Source organism: Eurosta solidaginis, chromosome 1 (assembly GCF_040869045.1).
Source record: "Eurosta solidaginis isolate ZX-2024a chromosome 1, ASM4086904v1, whole genome shotgun sequence".
Taxonomy (NCBI): domain Eukaryota; kingdom Metazoa; phylum Arthropoda; class Insecta; order Diptera; family Tephritidae; genus Eurosta; species Eurosta solidaginis.
In genome coordinates this window covers 378,363,693-378,391,684 of record NC_090319.1, presented here as the reverse complement: position 1 = coordinate 378,391,684, position 27,992 = coordinate 378,363,693, and the positions used below count along the sequence as shown (strand labels likewise).

General features: G+C 35.3%; 1 protein-coding gene and 1 long non-coding RNA gene across 2 annotated transcripts; one reads left to right on the top strand and one right to left on the bottom strand.

The window, feature by feature from the left end:
* The first annotated feature begins 81 nt into the window (after window positions 1-81).
* Window positions 82-14,005, top strand: gb (genderblind). Its single transcript, XM_067763204.1, has 7 exons — window positions 82-1,806; window positions 10,743-10,987; window positions 11,064-11,332; window positions 11,419-11,619; window positions 12,893-13,042; window positions 13,139-13,316; window positions 13,389-14,005. Exons 1-7 carry the CDS (start codon window positions 1,328-1,330, stop codon window positions 13,448-13,450), a joined length of 1,584 nt encoding a protein of 527 aa, XP_067619305.1. The 5' UTR covers window positions 82-1,327; the 3' UTR covers window positions 13,451-14,005.
* LOC137238344 (uncharacterized) lies at window positions 12,892-23,575 on the bottom strand. Its single transcript, XR_010949172.1, has 2 exons — window positions 23,448-23,575; window positions 12,892-13,339 (listed from the first exon to the last, which is right to left on the bottom strand). It is a non-coding gene; the product is annotated as an uncharacterized lncRNA (long non-coding RNA).
* Between the last annotated feature and the right edge of the window lie 4,417 nt (window positions 23,576-27,992).

Genomic DNA, 27,992 nt, shown 5'->3' with positions numbered 1-27,992 from the left:
TGACATCAGTATTAATAATCCGAAGGCGGAAAATAAAAATATTAACTCGTTCAAAAGATATTAACGAAAAACCGAAAAAAGACCCGCGGGTACCTCCGAAACCGGGGGTGGGATCCATAGTATTTTTGCGCAGAACACCTTTCTGAGTTGGCGGCCTTCGTCCGCGCGTATAACAAATAACCCTGGGCTACGCCGTGCCAAGTCTGGGTGTGTGGTATAACCGTGGCTACCGCCACGGTGATGCACAAATTTTGTTGTGGGTACTAAAACAACGACAACCACATGCAAATCGCCAACTTCAACTGCAAATATCTCCGGACATAGATAAGATTTTTCTTTTCCGCCATCGGATTATTGTTCTCGAGATTAATACGCGTCTTTTGACACCTCTCTCGATATTTTTGGTAGCGTATTAGCAGTCGACCCCTCAACTAGACTTTTACCAAAGAAATTGAAAATTCAATTTCTTTGTTACAAATTCTTTTTCATGCAAACGAAATTCTTCATTTTCCAACACTAAAAACTTCTTTTCCTTTCAACATATCCGTTATCCACTTTCCGCCTCTTTTTCCTTTGCCATTTTCCGTTTGACAGTACAGTGTGCTCGGCTGTGTTCGTTTATAACATAACGCGTGCTAGATTGTATTCAAAATAAAAGATAAACTACAAAAATATACTGAAAATTCTTATCTTAAAAGATTAATTAATATTAAATGACTTTATAAAGTGTAAAAAAATGGATTAAGTGTTTTCATTTGCGATAAAAGTAAGATCAATTATTCAGTTTATGCCAGCACACCTTTGTATGTACCTACATATTTATTGGTGACACCTAATCAATGCTGCTATGCATCTAACCTAAAAAAAAAAAAACAAGAAATCATACAACTAGTGGATGTTCTGAAAGTGTGTCTACGGCTGTCGTATACGGCAGCCCCTCGCCCTAAGCATTTATAAGGGGTGCGTGTTTGAGCAATGAGGGAGTGTAAATGTAGGGCAGTAAACATTTTAGTATACATTGAATGGGCGTAGCAAAACAAAAACCGAAAAACACCCGGCATTGCTATCTACTTACTTTTGATAAGTACGTGAGAATAATACATACACATATACATACTTAGATGCATATGGACAGTGCATAAGCGTTCAACAAGTAACGATAAAAGTTCAATTGTACATTTGAATTTAGAATACTGCAAGTAGCTGGCTGAAAAGGTTGTACGTGACTATGTGACTTCGTCGTATTCTAATCGCGCGCTATATTATTTGCAAATTTAAGTAAAGTGAGGAAATTATAATTAAAGCCAACTTTTTAGTACTAAGTAAAATGCGTTCATCTAACGATTTACAATCGCCTACCAGCGAAATTATACTTCTAACACCAGCAAGTGAAACGGCGCCCAATGTCTCGGCAACGTTGTCTGCTGACAAGGCTATTGCATCCACATCGATTAGCAATGGTGGTGGTGCGAGTGTCCAACGTGAAGGTTCAACCGATTCGAACAGCAGTGCTGTGCGTATGAAAAAACAATTAGGACTACTCGAAGGTGTTGCCATTATATTGGGTATAATTTTTGGTTCCGGTATTTTTATATCACCCAAGGGTGTAATACGTGAAGTGGAGGCAGTCGGAACATCACTCACTATATGGGTGCTATGTGGTTTGTTGTCGATGATTGGCGCACTGTGTTATGCTGAATTGGGTACAGCGATACCCAAGTCAGGCGGTGATTATGCTTATATATTGGAGGCATATGGGTCATTACCAGCATTTCTCTACCTATGGGACGCGATGATGATATTCGTGTAAGTATAGTATTATAGTAATTAGTGCAGTGAACATAGTGTCTAATGTCACTTTGTTGGTCTGTTGGCTTTTCACTGCTTTATCTTAAGTTTGCGTGCTCCTTTCACAAGATATATCCCTTTGAATGAGAAAAGGGACACCAGTATCTAGTTCAAAAGATAAAATTTCAGAGTGCAACATGAGAGTAACATTTTTCCTAAAAAAGAAAATGCCAGGTATTTAACCTTGATGATTTTATGTACAGTTACGATCAAAATAGTAGTTGTTGTTGTATTGACGATAAAGAAACTCCCCAAAGTAGTAGACTAGTAGAGCAGAGTTTGTATGTTTATTTTTATTAAAATGACTCCAATAATTAGTAAATTTTGTTTATATTATTAATATGAATGTTTGATCTGTAGATGAGTAACGCCTGAATTGTTGAAGATATTTGGTAAAATTGGGCACACAGTTAAAAACCTTAAAGGATATCCTGGCTGATATTTTTTGAAAAAAGAAGAAAAGGGCACAACTTCCTTGAGGAATAAGTTCCTTTTTTTATTTATTTTTAATCATTATAACTTTAATTATATTGACGTTGGCCACTGAAATGCAGTCTAGCGGTAAAATTAATGGAGGTTTAATAACTTCGTGACCATTTCGAAACTGTTTTCGAATCGTTACGTTATTGTATTCGGGGCTGTTTTAGGATAATTAAGCTTTTATTTTCGGCATCATAACGGCGGTTTTTCGGAATTGGATTCAGGTTAATTTCGCAACTTTTTCCAAACAGTTTATAGAATATTTGCAGCTATTTCGGAATTGGTTTCGATCATTTTTGTACTATTATTCGGGTTTATTTTAAAACTGTTACACGATCGTTTCAAGGATTATTTCGGGATTACTTCAGACCGTTTCGAAAATGTTTTAAGGGCGATTTTCTTATTACATTTGGGATCACAATAGGACTATTTCCAGGATCGGAAACTGTTATTCCTTTTATAATATAATTCCTTGCAATTAATTTCGGACTTTCAATATATTTGGATCAAGATAAAAATTATATTCTGATTTTTATTACCTGAGTCCGATAGAACCTGTTTAAATGCGGACTTTTAAAAATAAAAGTCTGGAAATAAAAGTTAAATCCGGACTTTTATTTTATAAGGCCAAAAAAAGTCCGGCTTGATAATAAATCTATTTTATTTCGGACAAGCCGCTTCTTTGTTATCAAGCCGGATTTTTATTTTGGCCTTAAAAAATAAAATTCCGGGTTTAACTTTTATTTCCAGACTTTTATTTTTAAAAGTTTGAATTTAACTAGTTCTATCGGACTCAAAAAATAAAAACACAGATTTTACTTTTATATGTGGACTTTTATGGAAAAAGTTCGAAAAATAAAAAGGATGCATGATTCGACATGATTTTGCTATAGGGATACCTGGGAACTCAAACATTTTCACCTAGGGCAATTTTTTGACCAGGACTTTTTCGACTTCGAAAAAAAAAATTATAATTTTCCGTCCCTGGTTCTATGCAAATAATATAATAAGACCAATTCTAAATATTCTCGCGGAATTTTGTTCTCGCGGATTTTTTTATTCCCGCGGAAAAATTCCTCCAATTCTTTTCTCCTAGGGAGAACAATAATTGGGGAATAGGAATTTCGAATTTTCGAAGTCAGCTGTTTTGTCAATTGAAATTTCGTTGCACATTTCTTATTTTGTTTAAAAAATTGAAAATTTTAATTATTGTTGCAAATTTGTTGGAAATTAAGAAATAAAATATAAACATTGCACAGTATTTATTGCATTTCATGTGGTATTCACTGAAATGAGTAATGAATTGGTGCCACAGCAACATCAACAGCGGAACATAAGAAGAAGACGGCCGCACACAAATCTGCCGGAGTTGCCTGCTTTCATTCAGCAAAGCAATTTTCTGGCGGCCAAGTTGAGTTGAATTCGTCCTTCATCATATGCCAAAATCTATTGAAGTCTTATTAAAAAATCCTTGCGCAATTTCTGGATGGCTGCATCAAATTTGTATACCAAGAGATCTACCGTTGCTTATGATATACTTTTCGACTTAAAATAAAGAATATTGTGGTTGTAGTTGTTGTTGTATTAACAGTGAGAATATTGTGGTAGAATATAAATACATCTTTTAGCACAAATTTGTACAAATAAGTGTTCTTTCTTAAAATAACCAATTTCCTTTAACTATTTTGATGCATTCCCTTTAATTTAACAAGTGAAAAAACTCCTATGAAATGGCAGAGAAATCTCCCTCTCCCTCACATTCATAATACCTACTTTTCTCCCATAACCTGTTTCCGCTTTTCGAACATTGTTCAGAATAGGAGGAAAGGGAGAAGTGAAAAAACTCACAAGGAATTTTTATTTAGAATACGAGGAATGGGAGAAGGGAGAAAACTCGCACGGAATTTTCGTTTAGAATTGGGCTGAATATTAAATTGCTCGTTATCACCTTATCTGCTTAAAAATTATTTGACTCCATTGTATTTTGTTTTTGTAAACTGTTTTAAGAAAATAACCACACAAGCAGATAACCACGGTCAAGTCAATACCCCAAATGTAATTCCAGTTATTTGTTTGCTTAAAATAATCATTCAGCCTACAGTGCCTCATAATTAGCTTCTATACGACGATAGATTACATACATATTTTTTCAATTTAAACAGCCAGACTGCTATTCGTAAAGATAATGATTTTTTTTGTTTATTTGTTTATGCCCATGCATACGGTGAGAAAGGCAATATGGCCTTCTCTCTAGGCCCTGGATTCTGTAAGTGTGAGTTTTAAAATTTACAATTTTTTTCCCTTCCAAAATATTTCGAAGACCTTGTTAGTTTTATTTTAACTTGGTGAAAGTCAACTAAGGCAAAAACACGAATGTGTGACATCATTCTATTCGTGTATTTATTTCGCAATTCAATGAAACGAATCGATAATATTAACCCTCTATAACTCATCACTTCGAAATAATTTTATTTCAATTAAATCGGATAGATTCCTAAATAAAAAGTCGGCTTTTTATTTTTTATTTCTAAATTATTTATTTTGTATGGATACTGCTATAAAAAGGGAGTGTAGCCGACAGGCAACAATGAGCAACAGTGGAAAGAAAATTATCAGAAAAGTATTAGCGATTAGGATAGGTCGAAATTAGTTTCTATTGGAACTTTCGCGTATGCTTCGTTCAAGGAGTCCGCAACGGGACGTATTTTAAAGATACTGTCTAAGTCAGGGTGGCTCCTTGGAAGACATTTGCTATTGTCATTGAAATGAAGATTTTGTCGTATCTTTTCAAATATGTTACAAGACAATCATAACCTGTGGAATTAAGAGTTGTGCCTAGGATGGAACTCCAATGGTTGGTTACCCTGGGTAGCTGAACAAGTGACATACGATATACGACACCAACAAACTGTCGGATTTCTATCTCAGATACTCTAAAATTATTGTTTAGATCTTTCTGTGCCAAATAGAGGGTTGTCTCATCAAACATTTTTTTTATAAGTTCTGGTCGAAATAAGTAAAGAAAGAACTGAATTGATGATTTTGCAGTAAACGACAGCTGATCTGAGCTCAGCTCTAAACTCATTTTATTCCTAAGTAACGGGAGCTTTTCAGTTTTTTGTCGCTTTGATGGAGGAGTTGAAGTACTTATGATCTGTGACCGAAATGGGGCGACCTCTACAGCTTCTTCATGGACGAAGTTACGGTCGTCATCGTTTACGTACTCTACTAATTCATCCACATCAAATTTGCCTTCAAAAGAGTCTTCATTCAGCTCTCCGAAATCCGAGTTCAAATCTGGGTCGAAATCAGGGTCAGCCCAACTATTATCATCAAAGTCGAGGCCATCTTCACTTGCGTAATCATCCTGGAGGGCGCAGGCGATCTCGCTGTCATTGAGAGATCGTAGTCGACGAGACATCCTAAAAAATAATTAGTAACGCAGTCACGGTTTTCATGCAAGTTATTTTCTCTTTTCACATAATGCAGCCTACAAGACACAAACACTAAACACCACCCACTGACAAAATATTGAGGATATATTTAAAACAAATAGTGTCACAATGAACTCTGAACTCTTACCATATATATTTTACAGAAAATATCCACAATATCCTCAAAAACTATTTTTTTGATATTATTTATATTTAGCACTTGCACAGTGTACGAAATTTTCCACTTCACTGACAATATCACTTACTTTGAAAAGGCTAACGGTACTTTATGAGCAAACACATGTTTCGTAGATAGAATGGTAAGTTGCCTGTGGTCTACAGTATGTTACAGAGGGTTAAATCGGGAAATCATCAAATAACTATACACTCATCACTCAGAATTTTTTGAATAAAGCATAGATATTAAAAAATAAAAAAATAATACAGTTTTTATTTTTACTTGAATAATACATATTTCAAATTTTCCATATTCAAATTTCCAATCTTACTCTAAATAAGCACCCTTAAATGAATTAGTCATATTGAAAATTATATCAAAGTAATTTATTATGGCCATTTATTATCAAAGTTAAGTAAATGTCATTTTTAAATATTAATCCTTAGCCAATTTTCATATTTATTATCGGTGATTGTATGTAGATTAGATATATCAAAATGTATGGTGAAAGCAAGAGTTGAATAATGCTTACGGGCTTAAGCACTTACCTTACAAGCATTTTTGTCGGCACCCTGTAAAATGACCGAAAATAAATTACCCTTAAATTACTCTTTTAATTACTCTATTTGAAAAGCAGTATTATGAAAGTCACACAAAACTACTGCTGTCAGGTTTGAAACTCGAAGGATCTTTGTTTATTTAATAAGCGTTGACACCGAAAATATTGCCGACCTAGAAAATCCAATAAGAGTCATACTTGTAAATAAGTATTACTTTGGATTAAGTTAATGGTTGGGGAGTGAAGAGATCTCACGACGTCTAAATATTATACTTTATAAGTCTGACGTAAATTGGAGCGATTTTGCGACATCCTTTTTCAAATTTGGTTTGGAGAGCTATCATCTGAGCCATTTTTCGAACCTATCTCGATCACTTCAGTATAAAGCGATAATAGCAGATAACTTTTGAAAACACCACAAATATACAATGCACAATCCTTATTTATTTTATTTTTTTATTTTTAGATATAGTCTCCGGCGAATGAAATACTAACGATTCTGCTAGCTAGTTGCGGTCCCAGGGGCGATTTAAGCTTTTCTTGCGTGCGGGGTGACATACCGTTTTATCTATCTGAGCAAAAAAATTTGAAGTGAGATATGGCGTTCATGGAAAAAGTTCTGATACAGGGTGTTTTTCAACCGAATTCTGGGGTGGCTTTCCGTACTTCGATATCGATCAAGAACGAGTATAAAATAATCGTTTTCGCTTTCCGTAAAGCGCGAAATACACGACACGAACATTTCCGCGAACATTCCCGTTATGTCATGTTTCTGCGACCTTTTCTGTCGTGTATGGTGGTGTTTGCCAGTTCGCGCAAATGTTCGCCAAAAATCAAAATATTTTAATTTTTGGCGAACATTTGCGCGAACTGTTCGTGCATGTATGGCGAAATAGCTCATAATCGTAGTAATTTCTGAACGGAACAGACGTGCGCGTAAAAGTAAAATGGACAATAAAAAATTTCTGAGTGAATTTATTGAAATGTATAAATCTTTGCCATCATTGTGGCAAGTAAAAAGCAAAGATTATTGTATTATTTTTACGCTTAATTGCCACAGCGAGCAATATTGCTGCAGCACAATTGTTGTCCGTATTCATCGCTGTCTGAAAGAGAACTAATGTTCGGCCAAAAGTTCGTATGGTGTATGGCCAAAGCTGCGAACAAGATTGCGGAATGTTCGCGGAAATGTTCGTGTCGTGTATTTGGCGCTTAACACAAATTGTCCACGCGTCGTATCGAACGTTCGATACAAACTGTTCGATACCAAATTAGGTGTCGAATTACCTTTTTGGAAGTTATAATTTTATGCTTGGTGATAATTTAGGGAATGATTTTTTCATCAGAGATTAAGAAACAAACGCTATTTATAAAAGAAAATATTTTGGTAGCTCCAAAAAGCTTTCTAAACACCCTTTGAAATCTGCAAACGAAAGAGATCATACCAAGATACGGGAACTAAAACGGCATCATCGAGCGTTCGCTATCGACTTGAAGTATCGAATCAACCAATGTCGACTAAAGCCACCCCTGAGATAGGACATTTTTGAAAGAAATCCTGAGAGAAGGCGATATTGAAAAATATTTTGAGCTGACAGCTGAGAGAGGGTTATATTCCACTCAGCAGTTGTTTCATGATTTTACATTGGCGCTAAATTTGAAATATATTTTCAAGAAATGATAAATATATAATATCAATTAAAATTTTCCAGCATTTATTGTGTTACAGACAACTGTTTGAATGTACTACTTCAGAGATGCAGTGTTGGCGAAAAACGTACTGCTCTGGCTCTGAACATGAACAGGGTACAGAACAGGCCCGTGTGATAGTAATAGCGTAAAGTGATAAAATCTCTTATACTCTGCTACATGCTACGGCGTGTTTTAGAGCGGAGCAAAAAGCAAAATAAAAACTCCAAACGAAATGTAATTGCTACCGCTCTGCTAATGTTCAGAGCCGGAGCAATAGCAAAAACAAACCCCAGAGTAATAACGCATTTATAATCACTGTTACAGACCATTTGGTGCACTTTAAGAATATCGTGCGGGGAATGTTTGCCCTTCTTCGCTATGCCACTGTTCGGTTCATATATTGGTCAAGGGGAGAAGTGCTTGGCCATAATAAGTGTTTCTAACTGGTGTTATCGCACAAAATAAATGACTTACTTGACCAATATCACTCCGATGTTACCACATGGTAAAGCACGTGGTACATGTTGTTACATGACTATAAAATTGAAAAAAGGGCGATACCGCTAGCCGCTAGGTTTAGAGATTGCCAAGTGAATTTTATAAAGACCTTGCGTGCGGGACCAAAAATAGATTGATGCAGCTTTTTGTCTACACGTTATTACAGCCTTAATAAAAAATCTCTGACATAAAAGAGAAAACTACAAAGGGCGATCATATATAGTGAGTTTATTAGTGGGTTTATCATTGTTTAGATTGCAGCGTGCGATATAAAGTTTATGTACTATTTCACGTTCATGAGTCATGGCAGTTATACAAATAAAAGTCGTACGTAACGCCTATCGATTTAAGTTTTGTTTCAATTTAGTATTTTGTTGTTTGCTTATCTTTTATTATAATTGGGTTATACTAAATCTTGACAAATATTCTTTAATGTGTCAAAGCTTTCAAAATATTTCTTTTGATAGTTAACGGACTCATTTATATAAATTAGCAAGGGAATATTTTTAGAGCTACCTATCTAATTATGGCTTTATAGTTTGAAATGTTCACACATTTCTTTAAATGCATACTGCATTCGATTTTTCGTACGAATACTGACCCAAAAAATTGGCTTAAATTTAAAATTATGTACATGTTGTTGTGCTAACACGGAAAATATTTCCAGAACGTTTTGTGGACTTTTTTTCTCGATGTTGATCGTTCTTTGCTGCATTTAGATCCAGTACCTTCAGGAAACTAGCCAAAATAAAGATACTTGCATGCCTATCTCGGGAATGCTTTGATATCACCGCGTCGAAATCTTAAGCTGATCTCTTAGATCTCACCTCCTCTTCCGTAAGGAACTTGGGATTGCCAGAGCTTCGCTATAGTATGGCTATCTAGACTTTTGGAGAAATTCGCGGACGAGGCAACAGAGATTATAAAAGCAGCACAAGCTGAGGAATGACTAATCAGTTAGATTTAAACACGCTATTGTGAAGTGAAGTATTAATAGTGAAGTATAATTGTACTAATCCCAAAGTAGTCTAATAAAGACCATTTGCTATACTGAATATTGGAGTTATTTATTCGACAGTCCAGCGATACGAACGTTAGCAGAAGGTGCATAATAACCAGGATTTCCCAAAATTTGTTACAACGAAATTTATCTTCTTTTTTAAATGCCAAAATAATTATTAGTAGTTATTTTCTGACGCTTGAAAAAAATTAAAATAAAAGTGATTTCAGTTAAATATTCCCCCAAAGCGGTTTCCATTGATCGATTTTGTAATCAATTGATTGTTGATTTTGAAACTTGAATGGTGTAAAGTTGGTAGGTTGGGACTATCATTCAAATCATTTTATTTTATGAAATTCCTATGACGTATGTTAAAAACTTATGTTAAGAGGAATCAAGAAAACATTTACCCTTTTTTTGATCCTTGTAAATATCGCCGAAATAGTTTTTAGTTGTACCTTGGTTGTTTGACAGCCGATACTTAAACTTGATATGTTGCCATTTAGGACTTGAGAAGTTTTAGAGTTTCTTTTAATCTCCTTTTGAGAGCCCCGATCGTGTTCACATAGTCATATTGGCAAATCTTAGTTAAATGAGAAGCATTCTTTAAAACGCAAGGACTTGTTTAACAAACAAATTAAATTACTTCAGAACTCAAAAGAAAAGCATAGGAAGAAAAAAGTCAGGTGTCATTAACCAAGTAACAACAAAAATGCAACTCGGCTTTCGAATAAACATCGAATTCGCTGTATTTAGAACGGTGAAAAAAAAATTTTACAAAGACTCTCCTAACATAAGCTTCTAATATAGATATGTACATATGTTTAGATTTGCGTCAATAATATTACAAATGTGTTCAATATTATGATTTAACCAAATTATTGGTAATTTAATATATCTGTAAATAATGCCTAAAAGTATGCTATCACAATTTTATACGAGTCACTCCATTAGCTCATGAATAATAGTTGATACGCTATTTAATTGAATAAACATTGATTAATTATGCACCTACATTACTATATTTGCATTTATTTATATCATTCATTGCAGCCCTACAACGAATGCCATTATGGGTCTCACATTTGCTTCCTACGTTCTTCAACCTTTTTTCGATAATGAATGTAGTATACCACAGAGCGCGTTACAATTGCTCGCCGCTGTGACGATATGCTTCCTAACATACCTTAATTCGTGTTATATGAAAATAACAACAAAAATGCAAAATATTATTATGTTTACTAAAATAGCTGCATTGGTGTTAATTATAGTTGTTGGTGTAGTTTGGATGTGTTTTGGTATGTTGCTTTAGTACTGCCATTACTTATCAATTACTAATTTGATTTCTATTTTTGTCATGCATTCAATATTTAGGTCATTTCCAAAATTTCCAGAAACCCTTCGAGAATACACAGACTGATCCAGGCAAATTATCTGTGGCCTTCTATTCTGGCATATTCTCTTATGCTGGTTGGAATTATTTAAATTTCATGACAGAGGAGTTACGGGATCCATACAAGAATTTGCCGCGTGCTATTTACATTTCACTTCCATTGGTTACCGCAATTTATGTACTCGCTAATATGGCCTACTTGGCGGTATTGTCGCCAGCGGAAATGATTGCATCCGATGCTATTGCTGTGGTGCGTAAAGTGCTTAAATGTTTCAAGTACTTCACAATTGCCTTGCGCAATTTAATAAATACTCGTCTCTTTTTTCCTCTTTATAGTCATTTGGCAATCGTGTACTCGGTCTCTGGTCTTTTATAATTCCTATTATGGTGGCGATATCTGCGTTTGGTGGTCTCTCCGTACATATAATGACATCTTCTCGTATGTGTTTTGTTGGCGCGCGTAACGGTCATATGCCAGCGATCTTGTCAAATATTAGCGTCAATCAATTTACACCAGTGCCGTCGCTGGTATTTTTGGTAAATTAATTGACACTAATTTTCATGTTCAACTTTATTGTATAGTGGAAACTAGTACATATGCCAGAATAGCGTAAATATTTATAACAAAATGGTGTGCTATGGACAAATGCCATTAGTAGTAAAAAACTATTACGAAAACGTTTTCGAAAAATTCCCAAATTTTTATTCGAGCATTTGGTTATGACTATGCAATTTCGTATACCAATTTAATTCAGTATCTTAGGCCCGATTTTTCAGTGTGAATTTAAATTACAGTTAAAGTTGATTGGAGTTTAACTTTGCCACTTTCGCCGCTTAACCGGAGATAAGCAGCAACATTTTATGTTATCGAACAACTTTAACTGGAGTTTAAACTGGCACCTAAAAACCGACATTAAAATTCGGAAAACTATGTACACCTTTTTCGAAACCGTTTTCGAAAAATTCGAGAAATTAAAACAAAAATTTATTTGACATTTAAGAAAAAGTCTTGAGTATTTATATTAGTATAACAAAGTACATGTTTGCAGGTTTCTCGAAATTCGCATTAAATTTTTAAAATTTATTTACAAAATGAGGAAAAATTAAATTTTTTGTATGGAAGAAAATTTAAAGCAGCATTCGCAAAATAATTAATGTCAGCTTTGAAGTTCTAATTGCATTGAACTAAAAAATGCTGCCTTTCTTGATATTCTAATTAAAAATTTTGTTTTTGTTTTTAAATTTCTTGAGTATTTCACACGCAAAAGGTTTCCCAAAGTTCTAATTAAAAATTTGTAATTTATCGTGAAGAATTTTTGAAACCTCCCGAATTTTCGAAAATGCTGTCGAAATAAGCTTACATAGTTTTTCTTGCGCAAAACTCCATACCCAGAAAAGTTGTTTGATGTTGTTGAATATTGGAACGATTTTTGATGTTTTAAATAAAAATTTGGAAGTTTTTATGATGAAAATTTTTATAACTTTTCGAAATTTCGAACTTTTCAATGTTATTTTGCATAGGTTTTCTAATACACAACTGCACTCTTAAAATTTTCCTACAAATTTAAAAAAATTGGGAAATGTCCACGAAATTTTTTTAAAAATTCTCGAGTTTTCGAAAATGTTTTCGGATATCGATTAACATAGTTTTCATAACACAATTCATATTAGCTTTTTCAATATAACGAAAATAATAAAAGCAGAAAATAACTGTTAAAATTTATTAAAGTGGTTAGTTGCTATTTTTTTTATGCAGATGCAGTTTTTACATAGCAATATGTTAATCAATTTCTATACATTTTAATTACAGTGCATATTGTCGATTATAATGTTAATAGTAAGCGATGTTTATGTACTTATCACTTATAGCAGCATAGTGGAGTCATTTTTCATAATGCTGTCCGTATCGGCGGTTTTGTATTTCCGCTATACCCGTCCCAATATGGAGCGACCAATTAAGGTAATTCTTCATTTGAATCTTATTACAAGTAGCCATAATCATAATCAATCTTAGTATTCGTTACTTTTTTAATCTTTTAATCTCACATTCTCCCAGGTTTCACTTTGGATACCTGCCGTTTTTGTAGTTATTTGTGCCTTTCTCGTTGTTGTACCTGTCTATGTGGCGCCCTATGAAGTAGGTATGGGCGTGTTGATTACCGTTATAGGTGTGCCATTCTATTATGTCGGTGTAGTGTGGAAGGATAAACCAAAGTTTTTGCAAACTGCAATAAGTAAGTGCATACTCCAACAATATCTGTAAATATATTTATTTGACTTTATTAACTTTAAATTTACATTTGCAGATAATTTTACATGTTCGTGCCAAAAAATGTTTATGACAGCCAAAGAGGAAAAATATGAATAAGTAATTTATCGATTACGTTAGTGTAATAATTTAAGTGTAATTTTTGTTATTATTTATTATATTAAATATGACATCACATTTGTTTGTTATGAGAATTAATGATCATGACACATTTGTTTTTATAAACCTATGTACAAACTGCTGTGAACATTTACACAAACATTTTATCAGTTCTTTCCTTACCTTAATTCCTAATTGAATTGCATACAAAATATTTTGAAAACCAATTTCAATAGTTTTTCGAAAAAATTTGTGCATGCAATTTGTAGTTCAAATGTCTCTCAAAATTCGCATTGATTTTTGAAAATGTTTTCTATTTTTCTGAAGCGTGTTTTAGATTTTCTTTCATACAAAATATGTATATTCTTATTGTTTATATGGAAGAAAATCACCCTATGTTCTACTTAACCGTCCTGTTCATGAATCATTTTTCTTCTTAGTTCGCATGGCTGGGTACACGGGTACCACAAGGCAGTTCATACGTAAGAACTACTAGTGGTACCTGGGTATCCCAGCCCTGAGAGCTAGTAATAAAAAACTAATTTATTAAAAAAATATCTTTATGAAAGTATATTTGAAAAAATTTTCTCTCATTTTGGTAGAAAACTTATTCCAATAGGATGCCACAAAATTTTAACTTGTTTCTATTTGTAGACTAGCAGACCCGGCAGACGTTGTTCTGCCCTAAATTTGGTCTATCTGCATACATCTTATATTTTTCTTAATCATTTTATTCACTCCTGCCTCCTTCTTTTTCGATTCATCTCTATCTATTTCGTCTCACTCTATTTCTTTCTCAGTCTCCCTCCCTCTTTTCTCTTCTCTCAAGTTCTTCTCATTCTCTTCATCCCTTATTGCCAGTCCCAGAGGGTAGTATGTATTTTGTTCCAGTCATATTCGGAGTCCCAGTCCCACTCCGAGTCTCAGCCTCAGTCCTAGTCATAATCGCAGTCCCAGTTCCTCTCTGGTCTACTTCCCGGAAAAAGGATGAGTTTTGCCAGGTTGATGCGACTAAATCGAATATGACAATGGAAATTACTTTAAAGCTCTCAGCCACAGCTTTCATTTGATATCATTATTACACACACATTGTAGGGGTATCCGGGTCCACGTTTTGGCCTATATATCGAGACCCTATTCACCCAGCGATATAAAAATTACTCTGCACTAAAGCACACATCAACAGCTTCAATTTGATACCCATAATGTAAAAACACATCCTAGTGTTACCCTGATCCACGTTTTGGCCTATATCTCGAGACCCTAGTCGCCAATAGGTATGAAAACTACCCTGTAGTAAAGCACTCATCAACAGCTTTCATTTGAAATCTATATTGTGTAAACACATTCTAGGGGTGCCCGGGTCCACGCTTTGGCCTATATCTCGAGACCCAAGTCACCCAGCGGTATAAAAAATAATCAGTAGTAAAGCACACATGAACAGCTTCAATTTCATACCAATAATGTAAAAACACACCCTATTGTTACCCTGATCCACATTTTTGCCTATATCTCGAGACCCTAGTCACCAATAGGTATGAAAACTACCCTGTACTAAAGCACTCATCAACAGCTTTCATTTGATATCCATATTGTATAAACACATTCTAGGTGTGTCCGGGTCCACGTTTTGGCCTATATCTCGAGACCTTAGTCACCCAGGGGTACGAAAAATATCCAGTATCAAAGTACTCATAAACAGCTTCCATTTGATACCCATATTGTACAAACACATCCCAGGATTACCCAGGTCTACGTTTTGATCTCAAGACCCTAGCCAGAACGAGATATAAAGAGTATCCTATGTCCGTTCCCTGGTTCTAAGCTACCTCTCCACCAATTTTCAGCCAAATCGGTTCATCCGTTCTTGAGTTATGCATAGTGTAACTAACACGACTTTCTTTTATATAGATAGATTACGTAAAAACGTGAGATCTACGAGTGGTACCTGGGTATCCCAGCCATGACAACTAGTAATAAAAACTAATTTATTAAAAAAATCATCTTTATGAAATTATATTTGAAAAAATTGTCTCTCCTTTTTGTAGAAAACTTATTCCCATTCGATGCCACAAAATTTTAACTCGTTTCTATTTGTAGATTATTTAAAAATGGCTTTTGAATATGCAAAAGGTACCCGGGTACCCACCTATGCACAGGACGGTTAAACTAATTGGGCCACAAAACCATTGTGAATGATAACTAAGTGTGATATCTTCTGCATAGACGTCAAAATTCCAAAGTGATTGGATCACCTGATTTGTAATTGACTATCGCTGTCTCATTCTGTATCTCTTTCTATCGCCCGCTGAAGATAGGCGCCGCCATATTGAACACCCTGTCAAAATGCTAAAAAGTAGCCATATTGAACATCCTGTCAGGCAGTTGACAGATAAGATATCACACTTAGTTGTCATTCACAATGCACAAAACCGCCTACTCAAAAATTTTTCTAAAATTTTATATACAAATTTAGAAAATATAATAAAGATTTTTGAAAACATTTCGAATTTTTGATTTTTTTGAAAACGTTTGTGAAATTGGTTTTCATAACTTTATTTACACAATTCATGTAAGAACCTTATATATTATTTCTAATTGCTGTTTTTATGTACAGGGCCCTTTTTCGCTCTTATTTGGAATCCAAATCTATAAATAAAGTTTTGGTTGTAAAGATGGGGATTCGTGCTTTGGGCATTATTAGTCGTAGTGGTTTTGTTTAGCTATACTTTATTAAAATAATTTGTTAAAAATTAAGGATTGTGAGCGCACAAAAAAATCTATTTGTACTATGGCACTATTGTGAATATTTGATTAGAACTAACACTAACATTACCGGCAGGTGCTAACATTCGCCAGATGGCAGCGCAAGCGCGTGTAAGTTAATAGATGTTAGATTCATAGAACAGCTGATTTCTGTTGATATTTGATATGATACTTTTATATTTGTTGCGCAAGATGCGCACGGGTCCGACGCGTTTCATAAAATTAACGAAAATAAATTGTGGAAAATAACTGATAATTGTGTTAATAATTTTTACTGCTGTTTTCATGTTCACAACTTTAGCAATGTATGTATTTATGTATTACAAGTAAGAAAGTTATTAGACTACAAATTGTCTTTGTGTATCATTTTTAAGTCTGTTTTGTAAGTCATAGGTACTAAATTATTGTTTTTATACTCAGCTGAGCAAAGCCCTTAGAATATCTTAACTTTATTGACATAGGTAGGTAGGTAGGTTGAACTGGCCGGTCCATGAGGACCTCACATAGACTGATTGAGTCCGTAGTGTTACCAGAAGTTTGTTTTAACGACCAAACTGAAAAACCCTATCAAAAACCAGGACCTATGTTATAAAATAACTCCGTCCTCTTAGCAAATACTAGAAGCTTCCTAGGACTTAAGCCACTTGCTGCTTCTAGATCTGACAGCTGTATCACTCCTAATAGCTGGAGTCTTAGACTGGCAAGTGCAGGGCACGAGCACAGAACGTGCTCGATCGTTTCCTCCTCCAACCCGCACTTCCTACATCTGCTATCACTGACCAAGCCTAGTTTAAAGGCATGTGACGCCAGAAGGCAGTGTCCAGTCAGAATACCCGTCATGAGTCTACAGTCCTCTCTTTTTAATGATAGGAGCAACTGTGTTAGTCTAAGGTTGTAAGACCTACACATAATCTTCGACACTTTACAGCCCCGCGCTTGAACCCACGCCTTTCCCGCTTGGTCGATCATGTGCACCTCTCGCCTTCGCTTAATCTAGCCCAATCTAATTGGGACATCTACGGAGCACCCTTTTTAGCTAGTTCATCCGCTTTTTCATTCCCATCTATTCCCATATGCCCTGGGACCCAATATAGATGTATGCTTCTCCCTGTCCCGATTCTCTCCAGAGACTGCTTACACTCTAACACGCATTTAGATGCTGTGCTATGCGAGATTATTGCCTTAATTGCTGCTTGACTGTCAATATAAAAGTTAACACGGTTGCAGCTTAAGCTATTCTCTTCCAGGGTTTCTACTGCTTTGGTTACGGCTAATATTTCCGCTTGGAAAACGCTACAGTAATCCGGCAGCCTGTAGGATCTGCTTATTTCCGGATCAGCGCAGTATACCGCAGACCCTACTCCTTCCACTACTTTGGAACCATCGGTGTACACATGTATCGCCTCGTCCGCCATTTGCGCACCCTTGCGCCAACCGTCCATCTCTATTGTGGCCTTAAGATCTCCCTCGAAGCGCAGATAGGGAATCATGTAGTCTGTTAGTCTTGTGATTGATGACGCTATACTACTATGGCCATATGGTCGGCGCTCAAGCTGCCCCGAAGCACCGAGCCTGGTTGCGGTCGTTAACGCTTTGTTCTTTGCTACCAGGTCTACAGGTGGGATGTGCGAAATGGCATACAGTGCAGCCGTCGGGGTTGTTTTCAGGGCTCCCGTAATGCTAAGCATCGATAGTCTGCATACCCCTCTAATTTTTTGAGGTATGTTGTTTTTTGGGTGGCTTTCCACCAAACAAGAACTCCATAGTATAGAATAGGGCTTACAATCGCTGTAAAAACCCAATGAGAAAGAGAGGGCGATAGGCCCCACGTACACCCCAGCATTCTTTTACATGCGTAGAGTGCCGTTGAGGCCTTCTTGACCCTCTCCTCCACGTTGAGCTTCCATGACAGCTTACTGTCTAGGATGATTCCTAGATATTTTGTGCAAGGTTTCTCCTGTAAGGTCACCGCTCCTAACTTAGGCCTGGTCCAATTTGGGACCTTGTACCTCTTTGTAAACAAGACCATATCCGTCTTCTCCGCATTGACTTTCAACCCGACATTAGATGCCCAGGTATGAAAATCGCGAAGCGCCCGATCCATCAAAGAACTAATCGTTGGAAGGCACTTTCCACTTATGACAATTGCAACGTCATCTGCGTTAGCCGTAAGTTTTACGGGTCCCTCATCGAATTGCCTGAGCAGTTGGTTGATGACCAGCGTCCACAGCAGAGGTGATAGCACCCCTCCCTGCGGCGTGCCCCTGTCCACTGATTTCGTGGCCTCGTACAATCCCCATTGTGATGTAATATTTCTGCAATTTAACATGCAGCCGATCCATTTGATTAAGGCAGGATGTACTTTAATGTAATTAAGACCATCCATAATCGCCCATTTTGCAACATTATTGTTGACATATGTAACAGTAGATTGTAACAGCATAAACTAATCGTGGTAAATATAGACTTTCCGGCGGCCACCGGTGACTAGATGGCGGCCACCGTGGTGTGATGGTAGCGTGCTCCGCCTACCACACCGTATGCCCTGGGTTCACACCCCGGGCAAAGCAACATCAAAATATTATAAGTAAGGTTTTCAATTAGAAGAAAATTTTTCTAAGCGGGGTCGCCTCTCGGCAGTGTTTGGCAAGCGCTCTGAGTGTATTTCTGCCATGAAAAGCTCTCAGTGAAAACTCATCTGCCTTGCAGGTGCCGTTCGGAGTCGGCATAAAACATGTAGGTAAAATCAAGAGGAGCACGACGCAAATTGGAAGAGAAGCTCAGCCTGAAATCTTTTCGGAGGTTATCGCGCATCACATTTATCCTATTTATTTAAATATAGACTTTCATATAGCAAAATGATCAGGGTGAAAAAAAAATGTATCAAGCAATGTCCGCCCCACTGTCCGTCTGTCTGTGAATACGATAACTTGAGTAAATTTTTAAATATTTTCTTGAAACTTGACATGTGCGTTCCTTGGGAAATCAGGCGTTAACCACGCCCAAACACATGATTATTCTGTAAATAATGTAGCTGCAATAAACAAATTTCATGTGCAGGTTAAAACACTAACCCAAAATTTTAATTGTTTTCCAAAGAAGTTGTGGCACTACTCACTTCTGACAAAATTATTTTTTTAAATATTATAGGTCATACATTAAAAACGGTATAAGTTCTGGTAAATCAATTGACCTTGTCATAAGAAATGAGTCTGAAAAACATGAACGAAATCGATAAAAAGCCATGCCCACTTTTATATAAAAGAAGATTTAAAGGAACTTACACGAATATAACAGCCTATACCTTTGCGAAAAATATATTTATATCAATGCTATTTTAATTTTAAAGTGTATTTATAATAAGAAAATTAATAAAAAAAATGTTGGGAATGAGCCTAGCACCACCCCTTTTTTGAGTAATAATTCTTATAAGTTTTGGCAGCGACAACTGGAGGAGGACTGACATCGATTAAAGAAATTCGGTGCACTTTTATTATAAAAGAAATATCTCTATTAAAATTGGTTAATTCGGTTAATAAACGCCCACTTTTGATAATACTTTGTGTCAAAATGATGAAGATAAATGAAGTATACTCTCAGCTGAGTATTTAATGTTCGGTTATACCCGAACTTACACATCCTTACGTGGTTTTTTGTAATAGGTATTAATAGTTTTGAAATTTAACGTGGACTTGGAACATCAGCTCAACTTAAAATAATTCAGCAAGAGTTGCAGCTATGATTTTCAAATTTAAATATTTACTTAAAATTTATTTTGTAATGAGACCCTAGATATTCCTTTTTGGTTCAGTTGGACAAAAGTAGAAAGCAAAGTTAAAACCAAAGAACAAAAATACGGATATTAAAGTATACAAATTTCCGACTACGAACAGAAAATTATAAATGTTTGCTTTAAGGATTGAAAAATACTATAAGAAATTTTTTTTTGTAAACAATGAGAAATGTTTTCCTCATATCAATGTTAACCAATTGAAACGTTTTATTTATGCAAATTAATTATAATCAAATAATATTAAGGAAATTCAAAATATTTATATGTATTAACAGCTATGAAATTGCTTTTCATAATGTATTTTAGTTTTTAGCTATCTGAAATACTTATTATTTAAGATTTTTTATATGTTTGTGAAGTAAAAACAATAAAATCTAAAATATCATGACACAAACCATTTAATAATCTAATAGTCTCCTTTCTCTGAAATGAAGCTTATTAAAGGCCAAGAAACTTGTCTTATAGCTTCAATCGCTATTTTAAATACATATGTATGTATATGTGCAGGGCCGTAGAGAGAAAATCCGGGCCCGGGACTAAACAATTTACGGGCCCCCTATAAAAAATTCACTAATACATTTGATTAATTTGAATGAATGACGTCTCATTCATTAATCATTATTGATGGATTACATAAAAAAAATTTTTCCCACATCAACTAAATGATTTTTGGATATTTACTATTTATACTGTTTTGTTGTAACGTGGAAATAAAATCCTCTTTTAACAGCCACATTTTGTTTCAAATAATCTTTTCTAGTTCTTTGGTAACATTTTAATATATTTCTGATAAATTTAATGATGATTATAAATTTTAATTATTCAATATAGACGGTTCGGATATCAAAGAGTGGCTTTTCTTTCTGCATAATTTTGTATAATAATTTACAAATTTAACTGTCTTGCCAAAACGGATTCAACACAAAGCGTGGCAAGTCCTGAAACTCGCTCTTGAACATATTGAGATGGTATTTAGCAATTCCATGCATGTATTGTTTTTAAAATCAGACTCTGAATCATCCGTAATCATCTCATTTAAATTATCTTCAGAACGTATTTTGGGTTCTCTCTTTCGAATGTCCGGAAACTTTGGCGAGATGTTCAATTGAATAGCAACTGTTTTGCATTCGTTTAAAATTGTTTCCCATTGGTTCCTGATCAACTTCAGTTAATAAGGCATCTAGATGTCGGACCTCAACATCTATGTTGGCGTCTCTAGCTTGGAGGACCACGTTTCTTTTATTAATGGTAGTCAGTATTTTGAACCAAATTGAGGACAGCAAGATACATTCGAACTTGCTGATGTACTTGAGAATACAAGTAACATCTCCGTATGCTTGCGCAGTTAATTTTGGCTTTTGTCTGAAAGACTATGAAGAGAGCTCGGTACATTTTTTTTTGAGGATATCCCATCGTTGTGGAGTGCTGCTGAAAATAGTAAAATATTTTTGTACAACTCCGAAGAAAGTAATTGCAGCCGTACAACATTCTGCAGCAGCAACACCACATAAATTGAGACTGTGGGTTGCACAAAGCGAGTAATCAGCATTCGAGTTTTTGTCGAGAATGTGACGTAGTGCTCCGCTGTAAGCTTCTTTCATTTTAGCGCCGTTATTGTACCCTTGTGCCCGACAATCTTTTAATGGGATTTCATGTTTACCTAGAGTATGACAAATTAGATCAACGATTTTCTGACCAGTTTTTTGGTTACAATTCACGAAAGCCAAAAACCGTTCTTGAATTGTAAAATTTGTTGCTTTCGAATTGAAATGGAGTTAGCGCAAAATGAACGTAGTCAACGTGACTAGCATCAGGCATATCATCAACGATAATAGCAAAATACTTGGCTTTCTTGCCTTGATCTAATATAGTTTCCCTCACGTGTTTTGCACAAATTTCTATAAACTCATTCTGAATGTCTGGGGAGAGATAGTGAACTTGTAAACGTTTGTGCTGCTGTTGTTAAATCCTAACTTTCTCCAAATGATGTCTAAGTATCGGACCCTTATGAGATCTTAGATGTCCAAAAAATGTTCATTATTTCGTTCACCAAGATATATATACTTTCGCCTTTGAAAGCTAGGCCTTTTTCACCCAAAAATAAAATAGTGTCTTAAATTCTATATACAATTTCTTTCCACTTTTGAGTTTCAGTGATTAGCTGTTCATTGATAAGTGTATCAATTGTAGCCTCGGGAATTATCGAAATATCGAAAAATATATTTTGAATACTACTAAAAAAGAAGTTTTATTCAATAATCTGGCCTAAAGCTCAATCAAAATTATCAAATTAATTGTAGCCTCCTTTTGAATTAGATTTTGTAAAGATCGCCATTGAATATAACATTTAATGTGATCTTGAGTATTTTCGTGTGATGGCAATTTGTCTTCCATACCTGGAATTTTAAATATCCGCCAGGACAACAAATTTTAGGTCGATTTAAAGTATTGGTGCTTAATAGACAACATGGTAGGCAATAAAAAGCATTGCTACTGGCACTTCACACTAACCAGTCACGTTCCACTTTCTCTCCATTTGGCAAGATTATGTTTAACAACGACGTAGGAAATGAAAATCACGTGGAAAAATAACAGGACCCTTTTGATGACCTCGACGAATTATTTCGTTGACTTCTTCAGATCGCAAAAACTCATTATTCACGTTACCGATATCAAAGTCGTTTAAATAATCTAGACTTTGATACAGAGTTGGTGGTATTGTTGGAAGACTTTTTGAAGACGAACCTACATCAGTGTCACCACGAAAACTTTACTATTTCGGATTCATATAAACATACCTTTTTGTTTGATGTTTTTATTGTCTCCTCACTGTTCGAAGGCCCAGGCAAAAAATCATGATCAATATTCGTTGCTTTTGAAATTCGGCTTAAAATTTGAACATGGAACAACTTTGCCTTGGTACCTCTAAATCGCGGGCCCCCTGAGAAGCCCTGGGCACGGGGGAATCCCCCATTCCCCCTCCCCTCTCGGTCGGGCTGTATATGTGTATATATTTTTTACATACGCTGTTTTGGGATTTGTACCAACTATTAGATCAACCAATTTTGAAACCCTGAGCACATTTCTATGTTCTTCAATCCCGTGCTTACTGCTCCGCGGTAATGAGATTTTGCGTTTGGGAAATTAAAGTAACTTATCAATTTTTATTTTTCTTGAAAACAAAAAAATAGATTTCAAAATAAAATCACAAAATTTGAAACACTGCGATAATATCAATATCTTATAATATTTATGAATTACATGTTTCGGGAACTGCCGATCCTTCTTCATATATGTATCTTGAGTTTTTTCGCTTAGACTAATATTTTTGAGTTTTATATTTCTCTTAAATGTAAGGTTTGTTTACTTCCAATAAGCGCAAAATGATATTATTAATCTACTTTTTGATACTAAAAATTATGCAAATATTTTGTAAACCTGTTTTTAAAATTTTGGAGTGAGCTATTGCTAATTTGTATGCATATTTATATAGCTTTAAAGACGGTTATGCGTTACCAAGTCAAACTGTTTATAAATTCTGTTGTTATGTGTGTTTGCAATTTGCACTCTATTCGCTTGATAGTAACAAATTTGTTGATAATGGCTACAAAGTTACAAACATTGTAAATTTTACCAAGTAGCGCAACTAACAGCTGATCGGTGAAAATTCGCACATTCACACGCACAGTTCTCGACTCACTTTCAAAAAAAAACTTAGTTTATTTAATTCAAATTTTAAAGTGAGATAATCCATATAAATTTATGTATCCAGAATATATATGGCACTTTTGTTGTTATTAAAACAATAGTTTTATTTATATTAAAGCTTTTATCATTTTTTTTTTAACTTTGAAAAAACTCCGAACACCATTCCTTCATTATATGACATTCGACTGCCTAGTCCACTGCCTTCCACTCTATTCGCAACATAACCTCTACTTAAGCTGCCAAACTATATAGTAAACAATGGTTACAAAGTAACGATTGACGTCTCTATTATATTTATCCTCTTTGCACAAACGAACGAAAATTACGAAAACTCGTATAATGTATATGTACGAGGGTCGAACAATAAACATCAGAGAACGTTAATAGTTATTTGCAAAACTACAATTCAATTCAAAAAGTTTTATAGAATATATCTTGTTAATTGATTTTTGCTTTGCTGCACTAATACTAGGGGGACTCATGTAATCTTATAAATGCCTTATAAAGTGTGTAAACGTATAAATTTATCTAGTGCGTAAACGAGCTGTCAAATTTTGTATGAAAAATCATTTACACAATTTGTATAAATTTACGCGCACATTTCATTGTGTAAACGCGGTAAACTCAAAGGAATGCAACCTTGCAGACATTACAGACGGCATTTTCATCAAAAATCTCCAACATCAGCAAGTAAAGGCGTTTATTTGATTTTTTTATTTGATTTCATACATATATATATTCATAGCTACCTCGGGAACGAAAAAGATACACAAATTTAGCACACCCTCTCCACTATACAGTATATCAAACGAAAACGGAGGAAATCGAAAGCAAAGAAATATTGCTTCGTTACAAAAAAAAATCGGTTGCCATTTTACCGGTACCCTTTCAGGATAATTTCGGATGACACTAAGATTAATTTCGAGATCATTTCAGAATTGATTTTGGTATCGTTTCGTGTCTATTTTGCTACTATTTCTGCATCAATTAATTGTCCAACTAAAAAAAAAAAAAATAAATGTAAGGCGCGATAACCTCCGAAGAGATCTAAGGCCGAGCTTCTCTTCCAATTTGCGTCGTGCTCCTCTTGATTTTTCCCTACAAATTGGCCAGACGGGACCTACATGTTTTATGCCGACTCCGAACGGCATCTGCAAGGCAGATGAGTTTTCACTGAGAGCTTTTCATGGCAGAAATACAATCGGAGCGCTTGCCAGACAATGCCGAGGGGCGACCCCGCTTAGAAAAATTTTCTTCTAATTGAAAAATCTTATTTCTAAAATTTTGATGTTGCTTTGCCCGGGAGTTGAACCCAGGGCATACGGTGTGATAGGCGGAGCACGCTACCATCACACCACGGTGGCCGCCATTGTGCAACTAAAGTTAGTTAAATATAAACTGTTTTATGTAGAATAGGTTGGCCCTGGACCACTTCCAGGTATGAAAAGTTTCGCAATTATTAAAAATTGTGAATCTTAAGCATCCCAAATCCCATGAACACACACACACACACACACAATTTTATCAAAATCGGTCCAGTCCTTTAGAAAAAATTCAGTGCGTTTGCCATGTACAGAAGAAATATGTATATAAGACAAATTAAATTTCCTTAGGGCACAAACATTAGTATATGTATATGTACAGACATCCACACAAACATACCAAACATAGTGGCGCTATTTCTATTTTGTTGGTAGCTTTTTCCCGAATACATATTGTGACGAATATTAGCAACACTAAGGGATACTATCATCTCTAAGCAGTGACTTTTATGCACATAAACAAATCAATCATTATGTCTACACATGTGTCCATACAAGCAGCGGAGAGAAACGCACAAACACATGCATATATCTGAGATACTCCCAAAAGTAGGCAATCATCGGTGGAAGTATCACTCACATATACACGCGCATATGGCTATGCGAGAAGCTATAATCGTGCATTTGTAGTTATAGCTGATAAATTTATAGCTGGTAAGCAAGTAGTAAATTCTAGAAATAGAAACGCCTATAAATTAGAGTTGTCACGAATATTCGGCAACTATTCGGTATTCGGTCTATTCGGCCACTTTTTTGCGAATACCGAATATCAAATCATGTAAAAAAGACACGTTATATTACTCAAAATTATGTATTTATTTCCAAATTACAACACTTTAGTATTTAAAATTCATCAGTGGTAAGTTATGATGGATAGAAACAAGCTTTTCAGCATTTTTGGGTAGCAAACGATTACGCTTTTCATCGCAAATGTTACCAGCCTCAGAAAATAACCTCTCACTATACACGCTACTTCCAGGAGAAGAAAGATAAACTTTAGCAAATTTCGAAAGGTTTGGGTATTGTTTTTCGTTTACTAACCACCACTTGTAAGGATCGGCCTTCCGATCTAGGCGAATAAAAATCCAACTCGTTTGCGACAGCATTCTTCTCCACGTCCTCCTCATCATTATCATTTCGCATATTATCTGTAGCGACTTCCTCAAAGCAGTTCCAGAAACTGTCGTGTATTTCAGTAGTCCTATCATTTTCATTCAAGTTTCTTTTCTTATGAACTGGAGAAGAATCGTCATCGGTACTACTAGATTCATCACAACTAAGATTCATCATAACTAACTCGCCCCGACAAGCATGTATTTCGTGCCGAATATTCGGCGCTTCGGCCGACAGCGTTGCCGACTATTCGGTATTCGTTATGCGGCCAATTCACTATTCGTGGCATCTCTACTATAAATATGCCAACGAGGGAACCTAAGAGTATAAAAGCAGAACCAGCTGAGGCACGACCAATCAGTTTGATTTAAGCAAGCTATTGGTTGTGAAGTATCAGTGTTATTGTGAAGTACTTTAATAAAGGCCATTTTGCATTATTGAATATTGGAGTTATTTTATTCAACAGTTTAGCGATACGAACCTTAGCAGAAGGTTGCAAATAAGCGGAATTGCACTAAATTAGTTACAATATATATATACATCCATATACAATGTATATAATACATTCATCTGACTCAAAGTAAACTTGCTCGTACTATTCACAGCGAGCATACATAGGGTGACCAGATCGTACGCACGCCAATCCGGGACGTCCTTTTCAAATCCCCCTCATTCTACTCCCGAATGAAGGAAGAGGGAATATGGAATATGTGATAGAGAGGGACGGGGGGGGGGGGGGGGATTGGCTTGTTTTTAAGCACAAGAGTAAAAAAATACACGATTCATGTTACTATCCGCATTTAATGAAGTTTGCCATTATGCATTATAATATTCAGTCAAGATATGATACATAGCTTCAGTCAAATCTTCAGAGTACAAATCAAATTTAAATTTCAGTTGAATCTTTGACCATTTTTTTCTGTCTCAGTCCATAATTCTGTGAACTAAACAAATGTCGAAAAAAATTATGGCACGTAAAGTTTGCAAAATTAAATTGCACGATCATAATGTGCATCATGTTTCCCACATCGAAATTATTCGTTTCGTCCGTCCATTGCGAATTTAGTAATGAAAATAATCGCTCACAGTTAGCGTTATAAGCTGGAATGGAAAAAAAGAACTGAGCGGTTTTCAAAATCTCAGAAAAATAAGCAACATTCAAATTCGCATTCGATTCGAATTTAGTAAAATCCGGGACATTTCGAAAATATCCGTGACGGCGGGACATTTCCCGGATTTCCTGGACACATGGTAACCCTAAGTATTTTCAACATATGACTTTTGTGTCACATTTTTTAGAACGGACCTAAAGAATTATAACTTTAAAATGTTACAGCGTCTGGTGAAAAATTTGAATATGTGGACACGCGTCCTTTTAATAATAAACGATTCACTTGAAATGCCCTCGTGCATGCCTAAAATATAGAAACATATGCTAATAAATGCGTTAACTCGTACGCTCCACAGCAAAACCCATTCTTGTTAAAACATTTCAAAAAACTCTCTCGCCTGCAATTCTCACCGCAATTATTAGAACAAATATTTTTCTTTTTAATTAATAATGTTTTGCAATACTTTAAGCGTGTGCAAATTAAATGAAATTGATAACTTCCTGAAGGTGTGTGTGTGTGTGTGTGTGTGTATTTTGTTACTTTCAAATGCAAATATTTGTATTAATGATATACATATGCGTTTATAATTTGACAAACGTAATAAATTAACTATTTATATAATTTTGCAATACAATTTTGTAATGACAATGGTTTATCGTCCTGCTGAGCTGCACATACTAAATAGCGAGCTGTAATAGTTAAAATATGTAAGCGCCGCTTCAAGGGGG

Coding starts and splice junctions, on each gene's coding strand:
- gb (XM_067763204.1), top strand. CDS start 1,328: ATGCGTTCATCTAACGATTTACAATCGCCTACCAGCGAAATTATACTT. Junction 13,043..13,138: donor ATATGGAGCGACCAATTAAG/GTAATTCTTCAT, acceptor ACATTCTCCCAG/GTTTCACTTTGGATACCTGC. Junction 13,317..13,388: donor GTTTTTGCAAACTGCAATAA/GTAAGTGCATAC, acceptor TTACATTTGCAG/ATAATTTTACATGTTCGTGC.